Source organism: Panthera leo, chromosome B1, assembly GCF_018350215.1.
Source record: "Panthera leo isolate Ple1 chromosome B1, P.leo_Ple1_pat1.1, whole genome shotgun sequence".
NCBI lineage: Eukaryota > Metazoa > Chordata > Mammalia > Carnivora > Felidae > Panthera > Panthera leo.
Genome location: NC_056682.1, coordinates 133,636,454 through 133,661,217, shown reverse-complemented (window position 1 = coordinate 133,661,217; position 24,764 = coordinate 133,636,454). Strand labels below are relative to the sequence as shown.

General features: G+C 36.5%; 1 protein-coding gene across 7 annotated transcripts in view; it reads left to right on the top strand.

Annotated features, from left to right (window-relative positions):
* PTPN13 (protein tyrosine phosphatase non-receptor type 13) overlaps nt 1-24,764 on the top strand; it is a 227,101-nt gene that overhangs the window by 81,290 nt on the left and 121,047 nt on the right. For all 7 annotated transcript variants that reach the window (XM_042935987.1, XM_042935989.1, XM_042935988.1 and 4 more), the window contains exons 3-5: nt 7,130-7,308; nt 20,035-20,100; nt 22,331-22,516. In XM_042935987.1, the coding sequence (XP_042791921.1) occupies nt 7,130-7,308; nt 20,035-20,100; nt 22,331-22,516 (431 nt within the window). The remainder of the gene's footprint in view (nt 1-7,129; nt 7,309-20,034; nt 20,101-22,330; nt 22,517-24,764) is intronic.

Here is a 24,764-nt window from a genome sequence, read left to right as displayed (position 1 = left end):
AACCAAAATCAAAAGTCAGAATTTCAGCCAACTGAGCCACCCAGTCACCCTGGGTATGCAGGTTTTATTGATGAGCATAAAGAAAGTTGGTGGAAAAGGTAAACACCAAAGAAAAATGAAAAAGTAGGAACTTAACATATGAAAAGAATGAAGTGGGCAGCTTCCTCAGAATATAAGAATGAAAGAAGATGTGATAGGAATTGCTATTTCTTTCATGCTGTTTGGATCAGGTGGCCCGGAAGTTTGCTGAAGAAGAGAGCAAATTCTTAAGACCAGTTTTCTTCTATACATATTGTCTAGCCATATATGCCCTGTTGCCTTTAATAATCATAACCAATTTAGTTTTACTAATAGATTCTCTACATACTACCTTTGTTAAAATCAGATATCACTGGTGTTTTGTTAACAAGATGCATGATTTGGAATTACCTCAAGAATCTTGCACGTACATAACAAAACAAAACTACCAGAAGTCTAATTGATCAGATGCCCTACCAAGATTCCAGTGGTTGTGGTTTGGATAGGTGGCTTACATGTGTTTAGTGTTTAAAAGCAAAAAAGAAAAACAAATGTGTGTACTTGTGTGAGTAAATGTCATCATTAAGAAATAAAAATGTCTTTTTTTTTCCTCTTCTAGTGAAGAAAAGCTCATAAAAATACATCAATTAGAGGGCCTGTATGCATAATTTCATTTTATTGGCATGCTATAAAATTCTGTTACAAATAAAAATTTCTAAAACTGTATGCTGATACCATAGTTGATATGTGTACATTCAAATTAACATCATCTAATAATTCATGTCATACCTTAAGGTAATCAATTTCACATGAGTAGTTTACTCAGGAAATACAAAGTGTATTAATTACAAATTTGGGTTTTAAAATTTTTTTTTAATGTTTATTTATTTTTGAGAGAGACAGAGACAGAATGCAAGTGGATTAGGGGCAGAGAGAGAGGGAGACACAGAAGCAGAAGCAGGCTCCAGCCTATGAGCTGTCAGCACAGAGCCTGATGCGGGGCTCAAACTCAAAAGCTGTGAGATCATGACCTGAGCTGAAGTTGGTCGCTCAATCGACTGAGCCACCCAGGCACCCCTGATGATAAAGTTTTAAACTAGGTTTCCTAAATTTGAGGTCTATGCTAACTAGGAATACCATATAATAAATGAAACATTATAGAAGGTAGATTCCCCCAAGGAACTAAAGAAAAAAATAATATTTTATGATACCTTGTACTTTAAATCATTTGTATTTCTTATGACTTCTAGGTAAGAGATGCCAAAAAATTCCTAAAAATCTAATATTTTCTATTTTTCTGAAATTTACATTACTTCTAATACAGGCACCTTCTTCTTTTGGAGAAAAAAAAGCTAATAGGTGATAGAAGATGAACTTAAAAATTTTTTTTAAATGTTTATTTGTTTTTGAGAGAGCGGGACGGTGTGAGCAAGGGAGGGGCAGAGAGCGAGGGAGACACAGAATCTGAAGCAGAATCCAGATCTGAGCTGTCAGCACAGAGCCTAACACAGGGCTCGAACCCACGAACCATGAGATCATGACCTAAGCCGAAGTCAGACGCTCAATCGACTGAGCCACCCAGGCACCCCGAGATTAACTTTAAATAGTGTCTTTTTATTAGATGTACTGTCTACATCTGATATCTTCAGAGAAAAGACTTATTAAATAATAACAGCTACCACTTTTGTGTATGTGCTGCCAACATGAGCATAACAGCTACTACTTTTGTATTGTACTTTCTGTGTGCCAGGAACAGTTCTAAGGGCTTTTTCCATGAATCCTCACAACAACCTTACCTACCTGAAGAAGTTGAGGCACAGAGAGGCTAGGAAACTTATTTAAGATCACAGTATAAGTTGTAAAGGTCAAACCTAAAATATTAACCTAGGGATTCCGGCTTCAGTCCAAACTCCTAACCATTATACCATACTTCTGCTCTTAAATAAGACTACATCCTAAATTAACAGTCAGATACTAAAAGGAATGATATGAAGCTGACAGCTGTCTGGTATGTTTCTAAGTCTCCTGGTTGAGTTTAGAGATTTTGATGATTAGCAAAGTCTGGGACCTATTGCACCAGAATATAAATTCTTGAGGACCAAAGGTTTGTAGGCATTTATTAAAAGAAAATATACGTGATGTAAACATTAATGTCTTTGAAGACACTATCATTATTAATGTACACTATGTAGATGTCTTAATTCCCATTATTTACACAATTTGTTCAAAACGGGATTGCTGTTCTATTCTGATTCATATTAGAAAAACTGAAGTTTTGGGGCGCCTGGGTGGCTCAGTCGGTTGAGCGTCTGACTTTGGCTCAGGTCATGATCTCACAGCTCATGAGAGTTCGAGCCCCGCGTCAGGCTCTGTTCTGACAGCTCAGACCTTGGAGCCTGCTTCTGCTTCTGTGTTTCCCTCTCTCTCTGCCCCTAACCTATTCGCATTCTGTCTCTGTCTCTCTCAAAAATAAATAAACATTAAAAAAAATTTTTTTTTAAAAAAACTGAAGTTTTAAAAAAGTAGTAACAAAATTTATGAGGTATCAAATTTTTAACTGGGAATTGATCTATAGGATAGACTGTAATTTCCAGTAAATCTTAAATAATTTATCACAAAGTTTTACTAATCAAGAAAATGTTGAAACATTCTAAACCAATTATTTTTTTCTGTTTGTGCATTGTTATACCAGATGATTTATCTAACAATGTCTATATTTGTATGCACATATGAACTGAATTTTTTAGAGAATTCTGTTTTATAGAATGAGTTCGTGAAATTCTTCGGAGTTTGGAACAGTGACCTCTGCATAGATTTTTGCCAATCACTCTAACAGAACATATAGAAGTAGGACTACAATTTCTGTATATATATTTAAATAGGGAAAGGGATTTTTCAGGTCAAAATGATGTTGTTGTTCTAAGTCTTTAGATGATTTCCTGATACTTTTATTTAGTTCTGTTATCGTTTGTGTTACCAGTTATGATCATTTCCCTCTTAATGCCATAATTGAAAGGCCAAAAAATAAAATGAAGGGGACAATAGAAAGTAAGCTCCCGCAGGAGGAAAAAAAAAGCGTGGATATGGGTCTTAGTTTAAGGGAACGTCAGAAAGAAGCTCTAAGTAAGATGCTTCTTTGCATATCAGATTTTTGCTTATTTCTAACTTTGCCTCTAGCTGCTTGAAATTCTGTTTAAGCAACTTTTTCTGTGGAATGTTGGTAAAAATCTATAAATAGAATCATTTGACTCCTGGAATCAGTTCACATCAGATTTACTGTTTCATAATAATAGCATTCTTGAGGATAATCATCACACAACTAAAACATTGTAGGACATCAAATTACAAGCTTCTGGAATTCCATTTTTAAATATTCTTTTGTTAGCATTCTGTGAAGGATTCTGAATGCATTTGCTTTAAATTCTTTCCTTGTAGTTAGACCAGGACAGTGAATTACACTCATTTGAACCAGTACCCTACCTCTCCTCACTTGTGGGTTTGCGTGTGTGTATGTTTTGGGTATTTGACAACAATGTAGTGTGTTGTTGCAGCTGCTTTAGTTTTATTACAAGACATTTAAAAAACACATTTGAAAACAATGAAAATACTCCGTGTCATTCCTTTATGTGTGTGTGTTTTCTAACAAGCAAAAATATGACCAACCTTAGTAATTCTGTTTCTCACTGCTCTCTACCATTTCTCTGCCCAAAGTTCTTGCTGTTCCTTGTACAGACTTAATAATTTCCTGGCCACGTGTCTTTACTTTGGCTGTTTCTTTTCCTTGGAATCTCCCCCTTAACCATGGTCAAATCTTACTCATTAAACAGCCACATATAAAACAAAGAAATTAATTCTTTCTTCATTGTAGTTAGAGTAATTATGCTGCCTCTAATACTCGCTTTGTATTCTTTTTTTCTCAGATACCTCATGCTTTCTCTCTGTAATACTGTGGACTCTTGAGCAAATGATTTGTCATGTTGAGAAGATTATGTTTAAATGTGAATAGTGTTTATAATAATGGCATACTTTACATAAACACAAACCTGTTGTACAAAGTACAATTTGAAAAATAAAGTTCTTGTCATAGTAACAGTAGTTTTGCTGACCTTGGTTGTGCTCATAAATAAATCTCTTAATTTCAGACTGTTAAGCGATTATGGATTGCTTTCACCTTTTACAGTTTCTATACTGTGCTACCCTGTCAAGGATAGGGTTAGTCTGCGGCCTGGGATGAGGAGGAGAGTAGCAAACTCTTTTGGGTCTAAGTGGACACCAGTATCCAGTATGGCAGGACAGAACATAGCCTTTAGATTTCCGAGTGGCATTTATGCCTCTTGAGTTAGCTGTGATGTCCAATTATTTACAAATTCAAGTGGTAATAGATATACTAGAAATCATAATTCTATCCCCCAAATAAGGCTGACAGGAATTAGATATGAGAGTTAGAATCCCAGCTTCTTCTCTTAGCTTTAGGATTAGAAACTGGGCAGCTGTTTGGAAAGACTAACAAAAAGAATTATTTAAAATAGTGAAGTGGAGATTGGGAGTGATGAGTGAAAGAAATGTGAGAGGGAGATTACAATACCATGCTTGCACAGATGCCCAAGAGAAGAACAACCTGTAGAAAAAAGACTGACAAGGGGCAGTCAGTCTTAATGTTGAAGTACCCCAGGGTACAATCCTTGTCCTTGATTTCTTTTCTATCTCAACTCATTTTTTGGTGAGTTTACCCAATCACAAGACGTTAAATACTGTCTAGTAGGCCAGTGACTCCCCAAATGTATGTCCAGTTCAGACCTTTTTCCCAGTTCCAAATCCAGCTGCCTACTTGATACAGATCTAGTAGATACTAAATGTAGCAGATCCCATTCCAACCACCATCTTGCAAGCCCTACCTCAGCAACCTGTGCCATCCTGTATCTTCTCTACCTCAGTTGATGACCCTCCATCTTTCCCATTACTAAGACCAAAATCTAGGAGTCATCCTGATTCTTCTCTTCCTCTTGCTTCACATCCAGTTTGTCAGGAAATTCTGTTGTCACTCCCTTTAAAATACATTCAGGTTTTAACAGGTTCTCCACCACCCCTACTGTTACTAAGATGGTTCTAGGCCATCAGTATCTCATATCAGATATTAGTGAATTGCCTTCCTTACTGGTCTCCTAGTGTTTGTTCCCTTTTATTGCTAATTTGAAAGGAATTGGTTGTGGACTGTTTTATAAATATCTGTGACATGGGAAATACCAGTATTTCAGATAGCATCATTTGGCAAAGAAAATATTGTTCTGCCTTGTTTGAGTTCTCTTTAGTTTGATTGTGTAATATTTGTGCATGAAATACCCAAGAAGAAGCATTTAACAGAAAATGTGTAAAGTGTCTGTGAAAGACAACAATACACCTAGGTTTACCAGCTGCAATGATTCATTAAAACATACGTTACCTTAAGAATTGTGAGCCGTGTTTTTAGCGGTCTGATATGTGATTGGGTAGGACTGTAAGGATCATTGGTCTGTAACTCAGCTTTGGTGCAACGTAAGATGTGCTGACTGATCAAAGGATACGTTCAAACACACTTTTCTCCCTTGACACAGTTATTAAAGACATGTTTCAGATTCATGAAAAATGCAGGAGAACATATAGTTGTCCTTTTAGTCTTCAAAAAAAGAATGAATTTTAATAGTTTACTTTTTATTTCATTTTATTCTGATGGTCAGAATCTTGACCATAGGTAGAGGTTTAAAAGTCAGAAAGGATGGATGATTCAGTTCTAATAAAAGTTGTTTTCAGGAAAGAATAGGTACTATAGGATGTTTAACAAACTGTGCCATAAACTCTGGCAATTTCTTATGATTTGACTTAGATATCAGTACAACCTGTTCAGATTGCATAATAGCGGCATTGGCAGTCACAGGTCTTTTGTGACTTTATAGCAGTTTCTTGAGTCTGTGATCCAGTTCACATAGCAGTTACCTTAAAACTTATATTAAATTCCTTTTGAAATGGGAGGACAAAATAAAATTCCATCTAATAAGTATATTTTGTTGAGCCTAATGTATACCTTTACTTATGGGAGAAGGCCTGCTAAAATCTAAGGAATTATTTTTTTCAAAAGATTTTTTAATTTTTTTCTTTATTTTGGAGAGAGAAAGAGGGTAAGCGGGGGGGGGGGGGAGGCAGAGAGAGAGAGAGAGAGAGAGAAAGAATCTTAAGCAGGCTCCCCACTCAGTGTGGAGCCCGATGCGAGGCTTGATCCCAAGATCCTGGGATCATGACCTGAGCCAAAACCAAGAATCAGACGCCCAACTGACTGAGCCACCCAGGTGCCCCTAAGGAATTTTTTTTAATGCTTTTAAACATGAGCTCTTAGGCACCACACAGGCAAGCATTGAAACAAAAAATTGTTAGAGACCCCAATGATCACATTTGCTAGTACAGAAGCTGCCTGAAGTTCTAGTGAAATGAACAAACACAAACAAAACAAAAATTAGAATTCAGACAAATACATATTTTGTTGCAAAACAAGAGACTTTCATATAGTTGAGACTTTGCTAATTCCAAATCTGATGAATGGTCAAAGAAATTGTTTTTTATGTTTGACAACACTATAGTCTAAATCAGGAAATCTTACTTAGCATAGGGTCCATAAAAGGGCTATAGGGAGATCCATGAATCTCTTTTGTGTACAGTTTTATATTTTTTATCCATTTCCATGAAAAAGAGACCATACTTTTCACCAGATCCTCAAAAGAATCCATGATCCCCCCCAAAGTTTAAGAACTACTTGATCCTTGTGCACATTTGTATCACTGCGGTAAAGTTTTTGAACCACATTTAATTCTCATGACTGACAGTGAAAATCTGTATTTCTACTTTCTAAGGTTTACCATCTAAGTTTTAAAAGATTAAGTCCAACCAAGGTGGTGTTGCTGGTAATGCTAGTAGCAGCAGATACGTGAAACCCACTCTGTTTGTAGCATATTGATTTGGTGTTTGTCACTGCACTTGGACACAATATGCATAGGCTGGGATAGTCATTTAAATGATCTATACTTTGATTATAATTTTAAGCAGTTTTTTTTTTTTCTTTTTATTCTATGTGGTTACAAACCAGTAAGCGTGGCTGATCCTGCTGCCCTTGGTTTCATCATTTCTCCATGGTCTCTGCTGTTGCTGCCATCTGGTAGTGTGTCCTTTACAGATGAAAATATTTCCAATCAGGATCTTCGCGCATTCACCGCACCAGAAGTTCTTCAAAATCAATCACTAACTTCTCTCTCGGATGTTGAAAAGGTAACTGTTAAGTGTTTTTAGCTTGGTTTTGTTTTTTTATTTTGGGTGGGGGTAGGAAAAGTAAAAGACCCTGGGCTACCCTCCCTCCACCCTCTGAAAAAGAGCCACTGAATTTTAAATGATCATGTATTCCAAGAAGTGCGTATTTATTTTGTGTGAGAATAGTTTTATAAAAATTTATGGATCTAAGAAACAATATTTTTTATTAGTAAGGTGAGCCATTATTAAGTCATGTTTAAAAATACTAAATGCCTGCTGTGTTTAAAGCACTGTATTTGTGAGGAAGATGCAAAAATAACTAGAGAATTGATCCTGATCAATGTGTATAGAACAACCTGTAATATATGGATTAAAATAAATATACGGGGTAGACTATTTTAGAATGTTGGAAGAGGAGCAGTTAATTTTTAGCTTAGAATGATATCACAGGAAAGGTAGCATTTGTGTTGGGCTATGAAGAATGAGTAGAATTTAGAAAAGTAAAAATAAGTAGATGTGAACGTTCCACTCAAGGTTGTTGGTATATGCAATGATAAGAGATAAAAAATTGTCCACTATGATAAGGGAATGTTTGGTTAGACTAGCTAGGCTAGAGCATTAGGTACCTGGAAGCCTGTGGTTAAAGAGAAGGAGACTATTAAATCAGAATAAAGAAGACTTTGAATACCAGTACTTGAGACTTTCTTCTGAGGCATATTTTCAGGAGAGTGATTATGATGTGACTTGTGATTTTAGAGGGGAAGTTTGACAAAAGTGTGGATAACTAGATAAGATGAAAGATTATATAGGGATTGTATTAGATAGGAATATATACAATATACAAAGTCTATACTACACACATCTGTACACACATAACAAAATGTATAGGAATTGTGTAGAAATCTAATAAGGGACTTTTAATAATCTGGGGAAAGAGCTGAAAATCATGTGATGCCTTGGGAATATAAAGGCATGGATAAAAGGGATACAATGGAAGCAAAGCTCACAGTTTGACAATTCATTTGATGGAACAATTAAGGAAAAGTTCATGATGGAAATATCCAGTCTGAGGATGGCAATAGCATTGACATCAGATCTCATTTCATTGTCAAGGCTATGAAAAAATTTATATATATATATATATATATATATATATATATATATATATATATATTATATAGCAGGTTGCGATAATTTAGATATGGAACTCTGGAGAATTAAGAACTGGGTATGAATATTATTTCCCTTACATTATTCCACATAAGTGTAAAAACTAACATAATAATTTCCTGGTAGTAAAACCTAAAAGTTTGTGCATTTTTTTTTAATGTTTATTTATTTTTGAGAGAGAGACAGAATGCGAGTGGGTTAGGGGCAGACAGAGAGGGAGACAGAATCCGAAACAGGCTCCAGGCTGCGAGCTGTCAGCACAGAGCCCGACGCGGGGCTTGAGCTCACAAGCCGCTAGATCATGACCTGAGCTGAAGTCGGCCGCTCAACCGACTGAGCCACCCAGGCGCCCCAAAAAGTTTGTGCATTTAAAATTTTGATATACATTGCCTAATTTCCATGTAAAAGGAATTGTACTAATTTATCCTTCCATCCTATCACTGTCAGTGAACGTTTCCCTTTTCAGAGAGGGAGAGAGAGAAGGAAAGAGGAGGAGAAAGCGTGTGTATTTGTGTATGTGTGTGTGCGTGCATACATGTGTATTGATTAAGCTAGAAGAAGGCATCTTGATTTGAGCCATTGTGTTTCTAAAAGAAGACTAAATAGAATTGGTAGAAAATCCAGGTTTATCTACCCAGTTTATCTACTCCATGAACTGCTTAAGAATTTTGGGAGTGTTGGTCATTGTTATAGATCATGAGAGTATTCAAATGTACTGGTAGTGTTTTATTAAGCTGGATAGCACATATATAGTTATTTACTGTTATTATTTAAATAGCATGCATTCATTCTGTACATTCTGTATGTGTGGTTCATTTAATAATAAACTTTTAAAAGATAGAAGGTAATTAGAACATTGGAAATAGGCATAGTGTGTGTGCAAATTATTTAACACTTGATATCTCTAGATCTTAATTGAACTCCAGGATATCTACAAACCAGTGAAATGGCAAACTAAGTTTTGCATGTTTGAGCATGTTCAGAGAAGGGTGTCCATAACTTTATCAGTCTCTCAAGTGGATCTGGTGACCTCTGCAATAGAGTAAAGCCATGGATGTCTTAGTTTTGAAAACTTCTACTGAATTATAATAGGGTTTTTTCAAATTATGAAAAGTTTTGCACAGTGGTTTATGAATTCTTTCTGGAAGGCATTTAAAATCCACAATAGAAGTGGGGCGCCTGGGTGGCGCAGTCGGTTAAGCGTCCGACTTCAGCCAGGTCACGATCTCGCGGTCCTTGGGTTCGAGCCCCGCGTCAGGCTCTGTGCTGACAGCTCGGAGCCTGGAGCCTGTTTCCGATTCTGTGTCTCCCTCTCTCTCTGCCCCTCCCCCGTTCATGCTCTGTCTCTCTCTGTCCCAAAAATAAATAAAAAAACGTTGAAAAAAAAAAATTTAAAATCCACAATAGAAGAAAAAAGTGCTTAGTAAAACTTTTAGGTGCACAAGTGCCTTTCTAATTTGCATAAGGCTTTCCCATTTTGCCCTGTGATGTCAGGATACCCAAACAAGTAAACTGCCTTGTGTTTAGGTTAAATTGTTAGAGCACATGGTTGAGAAAGTGATTGAAGCCTGCCTCTTAACTAGACTAAGTTTTAGGAGCCAGAGCTGAGATGGGATGGGTGTGGTATTGTTGCCATTACTGTGGTAAAGTAAAGTTGATTTATTTGTGAATCTAATGGGAACTTCTGTTTACCTCATCTCATGCCTTAAAAGCTCCAGTGCAATTCTAAGTATGAAGAAAATCAAAGACAAGTTTTTTGATCCCATTCCTGTTTGCAATATAAGTATAAAGCAAAGATCAGAGGAGTAGTCTTATATTCTAGTATTCTTTTTGGGGAGTGGAGCAAAAGGAATTACATTTATTTGACCACTAATGGCCAATAAATTCATGGAAACTTACTAATTTCACATTGTGGTGTGAAAATTAAAATTAAAAAGCACTATTCTAGTATTATGATTTTAATGGGGCAGGGGTGTACTGAAAAAGAGGACGGTAACTGCATTTCACAACTTTTATGAGTTAAGGATATGTCATTAACTAGTATGCAATACATTCTTGCTATTGATAGTATATATCAATATTTTTTTAAATAATACTCGATGCCTAGCACAGTATTGTGAATAACAATGAGTATTTGGTAAGATCTTGATGCATAAAAATGTTTTCTTCATTCAATGGAACTTGTTTTGTAAACTGTATATGTACAGCTGTATGAAAAAATTTACCTCAACTACCAGCTCTATAAATAGGCACTTTCATTTATTTGCCTTAAAGTTTTACTTTTCAAGATAACATGCCTCTTTAAAAACTCGACAGGTTTATACAGGTCACACTAAGATTTTTGATCCTCTGGCTTTTCTGTCTTACTGGTAATTGTTCACTTCCTGCTTGCATGGTACATGCTGTGCTTAATTTGGCAGTTCTTTTGAAATCAATTTGATGGGATTGGAACCTGAGACAAATTCTTGTTGTGATTTGTCTTCAAGAATATTGATATACTCCAGGGATTTGTACTATATCCCTGATAAACTAAAGGAATCTTAGTTTAAGTGTTTATTGCCACTAATTTGTAATCTAAATATCAGGAATTGTGGCCCCTATCATCTCTGTTCTTCTTGAAAATCAAGGGTCATCTTTATAAGAACAATACTGGAAATTTGCTTCTCTAACCTTAGCAGAAGCTTCAACTGAACTTGTCAAAAAAGACCAGGGGCGCCTGGCTGGCTCAGTTGGTGGACTGTGTGACTTTTGATCGAGCCCCACATTTGGTAGAGATTACTTAAAAATAAAGTCTTTAGGAGTGCCTGGATGGCTCAGTAGGTTAAGCATCCAAATCTTGATTTCAGCTCAGGTCATGATCTCACAGTTTGTGGGATTGAGCCAGCATTGAGCTCTGCACTGACAGCACAGAACTTGCTTGGAATTCTCTCTCTTCTCTGTCTCTGCCCCTCCCCCTGCCCATGCACGTGTTCTTACTCTCTCTCTCAAAATAAATAAACATTAAAAATTAATTAATTAAATCTTAAAAAAAAAAAGACTGAATATCTTTACCCCCATTATACTATACTTACTCCATATTAAATCTTATTAATGCATCCTTTCTCCCCTCCTTCTCCTTTGTTTATTCATTCACCCATAAATTTGATAAGTATACTTATTATATGACAGGCACTATGCAGATCACTAAAGAAGAAACTCCAGGACTGTCTAGTACCAGAGTCCAATATGCAGTAACACAATTAGATTGAAAACTTTAAATACTGGGGTTGTGGAGATGTCTACCTCACACCTACTAAGATGGCAACTATCAAAAGAACAGAAAATAGTGTTAATCAAGGATGCAGAGAAATTGGAAGCTTTGTGCACTGTTTTTAGAAATGTAAAATGATGCAACCAATATGGAAAATAGTACAGAGTTTCCTGTGTGATTACTGTGTAATCCAATAATCTCACCTCTAGGTACATATCCAAAAGAATTCAAAGCAAGATCTTGAAGAGATATTTGCATATCCATGTTTATTGCAGCTGTATTCTTAATACCCAAGTTGAAGCAACTCAAATGTCCATTGATGGATGAATGGATAAAGAAAATGTGGCACGGGTAAATGTGGCAGGGGTAACTCAGTCGTTTAAGCATCCGTCTTCGATTCAGGTCATGATCTTGTGGTTCATGAGTTCAAGACCCACATCGGATTCTGCTGACAGCTCAGAGCCTGGAGCCTGCTTCAGATTCCATGTCTCCCCCTGTCTCTTTCCCTCCACCACTCACGCTCTGTCTCTCTCTCAAAGATGAACATTAAAAAAAAAAAAAAATGTGGCATATACATCCAATGGAGTATTATGCAGCTTTTAAAAAGAAGGAAATCCTGTCACATGCTGCAACATGGGTGACCCTTTGGACATTATGCTAAACAAATAAGCCAATCACAAAAAGACAAATACTCTCTGATTATACTCATGTTACATATATAAACTAGTCAAACCTTAGAAACAGAAAGTAGAAATGTAGTTACCCAAGGCTGGTGAGTGGCTGAAGGAGGAATTTATGTTTAGTATATACAGAGTTTCAGTTTTGCAAGATAAAAAACTTTGAGAGATCTGGTATACAACAAAGTGAATATGCTAACACTGCTGAACTGTACACTTAAAAATGATTAAAATGGTAAATTTAATGTTATATTTTGTACCACAATTTTTTTAAAGAGTCAAATGCTATGGTTGTGATAGGTACAGAGCTCTATACAAATTTAGTTCTTTTTATTTTTTTTTATTTATTTTTTTTTTTTTACTGTTTTTATTTATTTTTGAGGCAGAGAGAGACAGAGCATGAGCGGGGGAGGGGCAGAGACAGAGGGAGACACAGAATCGGAAGCGGGCTCCAGGCTCTGACCTGTCAGCACAGAGCCCGGCGCGGGGCTCCAACTCACGGAGTGTGAGATCATGACCTGAGCTGAAGTCGGACGCTCAACCGACTGAGCCACCCAAGCGCCCCTAAATTTAGTTCTTTTTAAAGTATCATCACCTCTGCTAAGTGAAATAAGCCATACAGAGAAAGACAGATACCATATGGTTTCACTCTTATGTGGATCCTGAGAAACTTAACAGAAACCCATGGGGGAGGGGAAGAAAAAAAAAAAAAAAAAAAGAGGTTAGAGTGGGAGAGAGCCAAAGCATAAGAGACTGTTAAAAACTGAGAACAAACTGAGGGTTGATGGGGGGTGGGAGGGAGGGGAGGGTGGGTGATGGGTATTGAGGAGGGCACCTTTTGGGATGAGCACTGGGTGTTGTATGGAAACCAATTTGACAATAGATTTCATATATTAAATAAAAAAAAAATTCTCTGAAAAAAAAAATAAATAAAGTATCATCACCTCAATATACCATGTTCCACTAGCTAATAAACTAATCTCTGGTAATATGTATTCAGAGCTAATGGCATTATGTGGTACTCTTGTCAGGTAATATAGTTTCATCATATTAGTCTTTTAGTATATAGGGTCTTATATACTTGAATAATTCTTATGATGGAAACTTAAACCATGAAAGAGAGACACAGGAGACCAAAATAGACCCTGAAATATCCCATTTCAGCAGATTCCTGAGGCCAGTCTATAATGAGTGGGTCTCCTCCAGATACTCATGGTCTGTAGTGTATATAAACTAATGTTTCAAGCCCTACAATAGCTTAGAGTAAACTAAGTTGTCAGATAGGTTAAGATAGTAGTATATATCAGAAACTAGCTGAATGTACTTCTCAAATATCTAAAGTGTGGTGAGATGTAGAAGGTAATGGGTGAGGGGAACAGGTTAATTTTAAAACTAGAAAATGCCAACCTGCTGATTTGAGATTTCAAAATAATTGGGGGCGGGGGGGAGGTACCCCCTCCCAGGAAGTACAGAAAGAAAAGAAGAGTTATGACCAAGTAAATCTTTACAATTGTTTTATATATTGGGATCCTAACCCATGATACCCTTCAAAGTCAAAGGAATGGATTCAGGAGGCCATTAAAATTTTTTTAATTATATGCCAAGAAAATATGAATACATGTATTTTTCTGGATAGAGGGCTCTTGGCTTTTATCAGATTCTTGTTTATTTTTATTTATTTTTTTATATGAAATTTATTGTCAAATTGGTTTCCTCTTTTTTAAAGGCTAAACATCCATGACTATCTGCTGCTAGCTCCCAAACTTATGTATCTTTTTTTTTTTTTTAATGCTTATTCATTTTTTCAGAGACAGAGCATGAGCAGGGGAGGGGCAGAGAGAGAGGGAGACCCAGAATCTGAAGCAGGCTCCAGGCTCTGAGCTGTCAGCATAGAACCTGATGCAGGTCTTGAACCCACAGACCGCAAGATCATGACCCGAGCCAATATTGAACACCCAACCAACCGAGCCACCCAGGCACCCCTCAAGTTTATATATCTTTAACACAAAGCTCTTTAATTTAAATATACAGCCACATGTTAGATATATTCACCAGAATGTCCCACAGGCATCTCAGATTCACTAGATCTGAAACTAAATATCTTTTCACACACTGGAAGCTTTCTCCTCTTTTGTGTGCTCCCTGTAAATAAATAGGCCATCATTTCCCCACTTTGCAAGAAAGACTCTTAAGATGTCATTCTTAACTTTTCATTCACTTCAGGCCCTCGTCCCTAAATCTAGTCAGTGATTAATTCCTATTGATTCTAATTCTTCAGTGTCTCTCACATCCATCTATTTCTATTAGTCCTCAGTGCCTCTACTTTGTCCGGTCCATCATGAATGACCAGTGCTGCAAATACTTTCTAATAATCTCCCTGCCTCCAGTCTTGCCCCTGGCCAGTTCATTCTTTAAACTAGCCAGTGCATTTTTGAAAAATCATATTTGATATTGTCCCTTTGCTGCTTAAAATTATTCAGATTCTTGGGGCGCCTGAGTGGCTCAGTCGGTTAGGCATCCAACTTTGGCTCAGGTCATGATCTTGCAGTTCGTGGGTTCGAGCCCTACGTTGGGCTCTCTGCTGTCAGTGCAGAGCCCGCTTTGGATCCTCTCTCCCTTTCTTTCTGCCTCTCTCTCTCTCTCTCTCTCTCTCTCTCTCTCTGTCTCCATCTCAAAAATAAATAAACATTAAAAAAATATTTAGATCTGCATTTCACTTGAAGAAACTTTAGACTCCTTACCGTGGTCTTTGAGGGTACACTGCACCAGCCTTCTCTCTGAGCAGTCTTTATCTCAAGCTTTATGCCTCAACCATTCTGGATTTACTTCAGTGTGTTGGATGTGCTAAGTGCTTTCTTTCTTCTTAGTCTTTGCACATTCCTTTCCTCCAGCCTCGAATACTCTTTCACATCATCTCAGCTCTTGCCTCATCTCCTCATTGTCTGGCTAACTTTTCCTGTAAATCTAAAGTTTTCTCTTACACTAATTGTAGTCTCTTGTACACCACATTATCTTGTCTTGGTTACTGAAATAGAAGGTTTGAGATGGAAGGGACCCTGTCTCATTATTATAATACTCATTATTATCGCCTCTGCTCTATGCTGGTGGTTCTCAAAGTGTTGTCTCCCAGCCATCAGCATCAGCATCATATGGGAACTTGTTAGAAAAGCAAGTTTTCAGAGACACCTGAGTGGCTCAGTTGGTTGAGCAACAGACATCGGCTCAGGTCATATTCTCACAGTTTGTGAGTTTGAGCCCCGCATCAGTCTTGCTGCTATCAGCACAGAGCCCGCTGTAGATCTTCTGTTCCCCTCTCCCTCTCTGTCTCTCCCCCACTCACACTCTCATGCTCAAAAATAAATAAAACATTCTTTAAAAAAATTTTTTTAAAAAGAAAAGCAAGTTTTCAGACCCCACACCAAATCTACTAAATCAGAGATCACAGAGGTAGGACCCTTATCTGTGTTTTAGCAGATGATTCTGATCTGTGATAAAGTTGGAGAACCATTGCTGCACTCCATATCTGCCTCTTAGGAGATGCTCAGAATTTGTTGAGTGAGCAGAAACAATTAAGGATTTTTTTTTTTTCACCCAAAGATATTTATGCTTTATTGCTATTAAATAGAGAGCCACAAAATCTCAAGGGGTTTTGCTAAAAGGAGCTATGTAGCACATATAAAACAGTTCTTATTTCTTCAGAGAGATCACTGGGTGGGAGGGATCTGCATATCAGACTGTAGTATCTTACCCAGTGTCTTATGGTCAGTGAGCCAAAGCTTTGAAGACTTTCCAGCTCCTCTTTACAGAATGGATGTAGAGGTAGAGGGTATTCTTTGAGCCTTCTCAGTGATGACTGTTTCATTATTATCCCATTTTGTTTTTCAACAAATATTTATCAAATGTGGGTTCTAAGTAAAATTTCTGGCTTTGTCACTTGAAAGATGTGTGACCACATGCAACTTGCTTACTGTTCTATGCCTCAAGTGACTTATATATAAAGAGACGATGATATTACTTGCTTCATAGTGTTATTAAAAAGTTAAATAAAATAGTACTTAGAACAGTACTCAGCACAGAGTAAGCACCCACTAAATATTATCTATCTCTATTATATGTCAAGTGTTATTCAAGGTCCTGGGATAGAGTAGTGAATAGGACAAAGTCTTTCCACTGATAGAGTTTACATTCCAGCCCATTATAGCTAACTGTAAAGATAAAAACACATTTTTGTTCCCCATCAGTTATATTAACTAGCTCACTCAAGTGCCCTCCTGTCCATGCACGTTTTCTTTGTATCTTTATCTCTGACTCTTCCCTTTTCACATATCCACTTAATTGCCTAAATTTCTTAAGTCCAGTTCCCAAGCCTAGCCATCCTTGTCCTTTCCAATGCCAAAGGCCTGAAAACTAGGGTAACTGATGGTAAGTTCCAGTCTGAAAGCCAGCAGGCCTGAGACCCAGAAGAGCTGATGTTCAAGTCCAAAGGCAAGAAAAAAGCTGGGCACCTGGGTGGCTCAGTTGGTTAAGCATCCAATTCTTGATTTCCACTCAGGTCATGATCTCACGATTTCTGGGATCGAGCCCCATGTCAGGCTCTCTGCTGACAGCCAGAGCCTGCTTGGGATTCTCTCTCTCCCTCTCTCTCTGCCCCTCCCCCACTCATGTACACTTTCTTGCTCTCACTCTCTCTGTCACTCAAAATAAATAAATATTAAAAAAAAATTTTTTTTTAAAGCTTATGTCCTGGTTCAAAGACGGTCTCACAGATATTTTCTATTCCTCAGGAACGGGTAAACCATTTTATTCTATTCAGCCTTCAGATGATTGGATGAGGCCTACCCACAATAGAAGAGCAATCTACTTTACTCAGTCTACTTAATTATGTGTTCATATTATCCAAAAAACTCTCACAAAAATTCCCAAAATACTATCTAGGCATCCTGTGGTCCAGTCAGGTTGATACATAAAATCAATCATTATAATATATACATAGATGATCAGCAGGTATACAGTTTTATAACCTAATTTTAATAATTGTGCTACTAACTTTATATAGTCATTTATAAAAATTAATATATAGTAACTCATTTGGCATATTGAGAAGTAAATATAATAAAGAATCTTAGAGCACTATCTCAGAATCACAAATCAATATTAACGTGTTAAAAGAAATATATTTGAATATGTAACTAGTTTTTTATGCTAAAGCCATGAAGTATTTTTCATATATGTGGGATTCACATATGAGGTTCTTTGAAAAGAAACCGAAACTGAAATATGCCAATAGCCTGCACTATGCTATCTTAAACTTAATGTACATTTAATTAAGTCCAGCAGGCATGAATTGAATATCTACTGTGTACAAATTCTGTGTTAGTAGTTGAGAGATATACTAAGCTATGTAAAAAACACTTCCTCCAGGAAGACAAACATGGACACATCTTAATTATATTATAGGCAGTATTAGTTAACTCTTTTATTAGAGATGCGAATGAAATATATCTGTACGTGAAAGAGAGAATGCTTTATCCTGTTTGGGAAAATTTATATGGCATACATCTCTCGACCATCAGTAATATGTAGGAATTTTATTGACAGATGGAAAAAAATTCTTAGTAGAAAGAACTGCTCAAGAAAAATTGAGAGAAGGTTTTATTTTGCCAAGAGAAAATTATTTCGTAGTGCTGAAGTGTTTAGGTTGTAATCGGTAGAGGAGTATTACAGAGGAAAACTTATAAATCTGTCTAGAAAATGGAAGTGGAGGCAAGTCAGACTGACTCTTGTTTATCATTATAAAAAATTGGGATTTTTTTTTAAGATGGGAGCTATGAAAATATTTGAAAAGAGGAACAACTTTTCTAATCGTGATTTGGAATAAATTAGGAGGCAAAGTTAGAGTAGGTTAAAGTGCTGTGAGGTTATAAAGAGCCAGTTTTGTTTGTGCATACCCCACCTATTTCTAAAGAGGATTTGACAGTTTCCAGAATTAAAAAATAAAAATGAGAAAATGAGAGCAAAGTGAAAATAAAGACAAGAAAATAAGATGATGTTGGAATAAGATTGGTGAAAAAAAATACACATAGTAAGGGGCACCTGGGTGGCCCAGTCAGTTAAGCACCCGACTTCGGCTCAGGTCATGATCTCATGGTTCTCGGCTTTGAGCCCCACGTCGGGCTCTGTGCTGACAGCTCAGAGCCTGGAGCCTGCTTTGGATTCTGTGTCTCCCTCTCTCTCTGACCCTCCACTACTCACACTGTGTCCCTCTCTGTCTCTCAAAAATGAATAAACGCTAAAAAAAATTTTTTTTAAATACACATAGTAAGATTACACAGTATTGATAGAGATGGGCTAAAAGTTTAGCTCTGAATTTCTTCACAGGAGGAAAAAATGGGAAATGATTACTTATAGGATTAACTGTCCTCACTTTCATCCCGCTTCCTGTCTCACAGGAAAGAAGTAGAAGCAGTCAGAAGAAACTTTTCCCAGGATCTCACTACCAGATTACTCAGCTAAATTCCCACATTCTCTGCCTCCTTACTACAATTGAGCCACCCTGTGCTTCTCTGTCCCGCCAACTCCTTCCCTGGTGCTGTACCTTCCACCCTCTCCCACTTACTCAACAGTGCTATCCCAGCAACCTTGCTGTCTCCTGCACTTCCAGTTTTCCCTGTTGGATCACTTGTATCAGCAAAAAAAATGTGTTGTTATTTTTTTAATCTTTAAGGAGCAAACAAACAATGCAAGTAAAATCTTTTTTCACCCAACGTCTTCCTCCATCTACCACCCCATCCATTCTTAGTAAGAAAAATGCTAATCAAAATTTCAATTAAAAAAAAAATTTCAGTGAGATTTTTTTTCCCGTTTCAGATTGGCAAAAATCTAGATCTTTGTAGCACATACTATAGACAAAAAAAAATTTTGTGAAAAAAAATCTCTTATATGTTGCTGGTAGAAATGCAAAATACTACAACTTCTTTGTAGGAGAATTTAACAATGTGTATCAAAATTACAGATGATTTACTTTTTTATTCATAATCTCTGAGAACCAAGTCAAGAGAAATACCTGCATGTACAAAATGACATCACCTATATCTCTTGTTAAATTAAAAACGCAAGTGCAGAGCAATTTTAAAGTTTCTGACATTTTATAAAAGGGGAAAAATTAAAAGATGTATCTGTGGGGTGCCTGGCTGGCTCAGTCTGTAGAGCATGTGACTCTTGATCTTGGATTCAGGAATTTGAGCCCCACCTTAGTCATAGAGATTATTTAGTTTTAAAAAGAAAGAATACTCAGGTTTCTCTTCAGATCTAATAAATCTTTCACCTTTTATTAAAAAAAAAATATGCAGTATTAGTGTGAGTTTACATAAAGAAACTTTAAAATAAATAAGAACTAATAAAATTATTGACAGATGATAGGCTAGGAAATAAAGGGGGAAATTTGTTCTGATCATTTCTAGTCTTATTTTCTATTTTAAGTTCTTACATACGTTTATGCAAAGTATGAAATGATTAATTTCTCAAATCATATGTTATACTTTATCTGGGACAAAAAGTCATGAATATATAGTACTTGCTAATTTTTTTAGTACTTGCTAAAGTTTTAAATTTTATTTTACCACAATATGATTTTTAAAATTCTATTCCTAGATCCATATTTATTCTCTTGGAATGACATTGTATTGGGGAGCTGATCATGAAGTGCCTCAGAGCCAAGTAAGTCAAATTGTCACATCTGTACAACTTCACCCTTTTTAGAAAGTTCTTCCCTGTATTTATATATGTTCTACAGCATATTATCAGGCATACCAGCATTTCTATGCTGTTCCATTAATAATGTCATACTCTCAGAAGGAAATAATAAAATTCTAAAGACATTATTATTCTCAGAATGTTCTTGGAATTATATCAGTTGCTACCCAGGTTTCAACAATTTAGTCTGTGAAATGTAGTGGCCTCTTCAAAAATTACAGCAAGTCCACATAATTTCTTCGAATTTAATGACTTATAAGAATGGTTGTAGATGTTGATGATTTCATTCTTGAACTAAAGTGATAACCTTTTTTGATGCAGAAGCATAGGAATAATAGATCTCAAAGTATATGCTTCATTACTTTTTTTTTTTCTTGTCCCTTCAAAAGGGACAATACTCCGCTAAGCCTATGGCAGCAAACACCATTATTAAAGCAACACTTTCTGAAGTCTTAGGCTCCAATGATCATTGCGCTGTTTCTAGTCCTTATTTTCTAAAATAACTGATTCCTAAAGACCCAATATAAACATAATAACAAATAGTAACTGAAACTATAAAAATAACTTATTTCAGACTATCTAGGTGGCTCAGTGAATTTAGCATGTGACTTTTGATCTCAGCTCAGGTCTTAATCCCAAGGTCATGAGTTCAAGTCCTGCACTGATGTCTGCATTGGGCTCCATGCTGGGCATGAAGCCTACTTAAAAAAAAAAAAAAAGATAACTATATTTCATCAGAGCAAAGATATAACATACATAATTAGGTTTTATTTTAGGCATTTAGAAGTCGAAAAGAAAAATAACTAGGTGTAAGGGTTTGTTTTAATTAAATTAAGAAGTAACAGGCTTTTTAGGCTTTTATTCTAAAATCCAGATATCCTAAGATCCGTGAAAGATGGATGATGTCTTCAACTTGGTTCAGTCTCATTTTGTATCATGAAAAACCCTCAGTTTCAACTTGATAAATAGAAGTGAAAAAGTTAAATTATTACTGGATATATTGGTATCATATACAACCTAACATACGTGCAAAATGTGATCACAGCCTGTGACTAACACTTTATACTCTTCAGATAACTGAAAATTAAGTCAGTATCAATAATGTATAAATTGGAGAAGAAGTATATAAACTTTCACTAGTATTTTGCTATCAGAAATCATAGTCATTTTGCAAGTATTCAATATCATTTCAAAAGTTGAAGCCCCGTCTTGTGTCAGACACTGTACTAGATACTAGGAATAGAATGGCCCGTGCCTGTGGAGTATATCCATGAGTCCAGGCATTAAATAACCAGTTATAACAATGCGTGAATGCTGTGGTAGGGAACTGGAGGGTGCCATGGAACACCAGAGTCAGAGCCTTTAACTAGATTTAGAGGGTTAGGATGTGTTTATTAAAGGACACTGCATCTAAGGTGAGATCTAAAGGATGACATAATATACAAACGGATGAGAAGCGGAAAGGAAGGGTCACAGGGAAAGCATGTTTCAACCAAAGTGGATGTACCAGTTTAAACTCCCACCAACAGTGCTTTTCTCCTTATCAATATTATCAGTCTTCTTTTTACCCATTCAGTTTAGTCATGTAGTGGCTTCTTTTTGTAGTTTTAATTTGCATTTTTTGTATGCTTATTGGATATGTGGATATAATGTTCTACAAATCATGTCAACTAATTAAAAAATCTTACATTCCAGTTTCTCTGATTCACCAGCATAATGAGAACTGATATTCAAATGACTTGAGTCATTGCAGTATTTGAAATCTAAGTTATCATGAGAGTATCAAATTATATTTAATATATAATGAATATGTTACATTTTATCAATTGTTAGGAAATCATTTATTCACCCAAAGTGTACACACACACTCACATAACTGCTTACCAAAATATTTGAATGACCTAGGAATTCCATTTCTTTATTATACCCTACCCCCCTAGCCCCCCTACCCCAAAAAAACTGTTTTTCTGTAATACTTCCTGTCTTGGGAGATGTGTGTTAACCATCTTCTGCTAATTTTTTGGATTATGAAAAGATAAAATACACTAAAATGTACATACTGCTAGATAAGGAGCTCATTTCTTCCGAGTATTTGAAATGTGTTTGGTGTGGTTCCTATGACTCCTGAAATGGCTTGTTTGTTAGATAAGATTTACCCACACTTCTGAAAGTGCCTTTTCTTTCTTTACATTAGCCTATCAAGCTTGGAGATCACCTCAACAGCATACTGCTTGGAATGTGCGAAGATGTTATATATGCTCGAGTTTCTGTCCGGACTGTCCTGGATGCTTGCAGCGCCCACATTAGGAATAGCAACTGTGCACCTTCATTTTCCTACGTGAAACAGTTGGTCAAACTGGTTCTGGGAAATCTTTCTGGGGTAAGCCACAGTTCCGACTGATGCAGATAGTCATATTTTAAAATTTAGCAGAGTATCACAGGATTTTCTTTAAAGATACTATTGGTAGCATTTTCTCAATGAAGATGAGGACAGGAGAGTAAATTTCTTGTTCTAATGTCAATGGTTTATTTGAGATGGCACTTAAAATTTAGAAGCCCAGTCAATGACTTAGTCTCCTAGATTTCATAAGAATTAGTCTTTTTTTTTTAGAACTGTATTCCAACAAGTACTATAGAGTCACAGCATGTTAGAGCTGAAATCATCTGCTCTTCGTCCTTTCTTACATCCTCAGCAAGTGGTTCTGTCTATTATGAAAAATGCACTGACATACAAAATGGGTTTTCACATTAATAACGCACTTCCTGTTGCTCTGTAACCTCTTTCTTGGCCGCTTACTTGTCTGGACAAGGCTATTCCTGAAATCCTCTCCACCCTCTGGGGACACTGTCATCTGATGGGCAGGGGTGATACATGCTTGTATCTCTGCTAGATTGCCCCAAGACCTGGACTCTCCCATTCTCTCTCTTGTCTCAGATGTGAAGAATCCCCAAAATAACACACACGGTATTTATCGTCCCACCTCTGCGTTTCTTGAGCTACATTCTATCCCATTTGCCTAGTTTCCCTTGGTTTCTGATATCTGTTTAGATCCAAACTTCATCTGCTCTTACCCTTTCAAGTGAAGTCCTTCTCCTTCGTGTGGACCACAATTTGCTACTGTCACACAGTGTTCTTGATGGCTTCTTACTTCGTCCCTAGGAGTTCAGCTCTGTCATCTTAACCAGGATGTTGTATGGCTGGCAGGAGTATATCCAAATTCCATGCAGTTTGCCAGTTAACAAGAAACAGGCTCATAGATTCTTCCGGGCAAATGGTTTGTAAACTGTACCCCATGCAGCCTTGGTACTTCTGTACTGAAAGGAATACAGGTAGTAGAGGCTGAGTGAATGCGATTCTTGGCTGCTGATTTCCCCTCCTTAACTAGAGCTGCCTCCAATTTTAATTGATTTATTTGTTTATATTCCTGCATGTGACTTAAAAAAACAAACAAACAAAGGTAAAACTACTAAAAATCTATGAAAGCCCTCTATCCAGACTAAAGTTTCCCAAATATTTTCAAATATAGTTTTGTTTTTAAAAATTCCTGTGTGGGGATGCCTGCGTGGCTCAGTCAGTTAAGCATCTGACTCTTGATATTGGCTAGGTCTTGATCTTAGGATTAGTGGCACTGAGCTCCACATCGGACTCTGCACTGACAGTGTGGAACCTGCTTGGAATTCTCTCCTCCTTCTCTCTCTGTCCCTCCCCAACTTGTGCTGTCTCTCTCTCTCGCTCTCAAAATAAATAAATAACCATTTTTTAATTAGATTAATAAAAATTCCTTTGTGATCAAATAATTTCGAGGAAAATCTAATATTTAAGAGAAATTAGAATATATTTTCACTGCAAAACTTCTCAGAACCTTTAATACACTAGACTGTATTACTTTCAAGAATGATATGCCTACATGTAGGTGAAACATTTCCCAAACTTATTTGTGTCTTTTTTTTTTTTTTATAGATTTTTCCCATAATACTAATGTTCTGTAAAGCTCCCTTTGAGAAATATTGATCTGTACTAACTCACTTTATAAAGAAGGAAATTGAGATTCACACAGCTTATGGGGTATATGTTTCCTATTAGTCCAGGGATCTTTCTGTTATACCACACCTCCTCTAAGACTTGTCTTGCTATTTTTTTGATACAGTAAAATTGTTGAAAATACTTTTTCTTCCCCTTTCCATGAAGAAATATTCCTCCATGAAATTCTATTATCCTTCTAATAGTTGCCCATGTTAGATAAAAGATGTCTATCTCTTTACATTTAGTATTTAGGTCAGTTTATTGCAGTAACTATATATTGCTCATCTACATATGAAACGTGCTAGATACTGCAGATATATATAAATTTGAATAAAATGTTTGTTCTACCTTCTAAGAGCTCTTAAAGACCATTTGCTTAATTATAAAATGCAGAGAACGGTATGGAAAGCAACACAGGAAGAATTTTAAAAGCATTTTGAAGGTTTGAGGGGAAAGGATACAAATTATGACTGCATTGAAAAATAGCACTTTGAACTAGATCCAAAAGTCTAGATAGAAAGTAATCTAGGCAGAGGGAAGTAAACCTAGATAAATGCTGTGAAGTAGGAAAGAACAGGGTATGTTTGAGGAACAGTATTAAGTC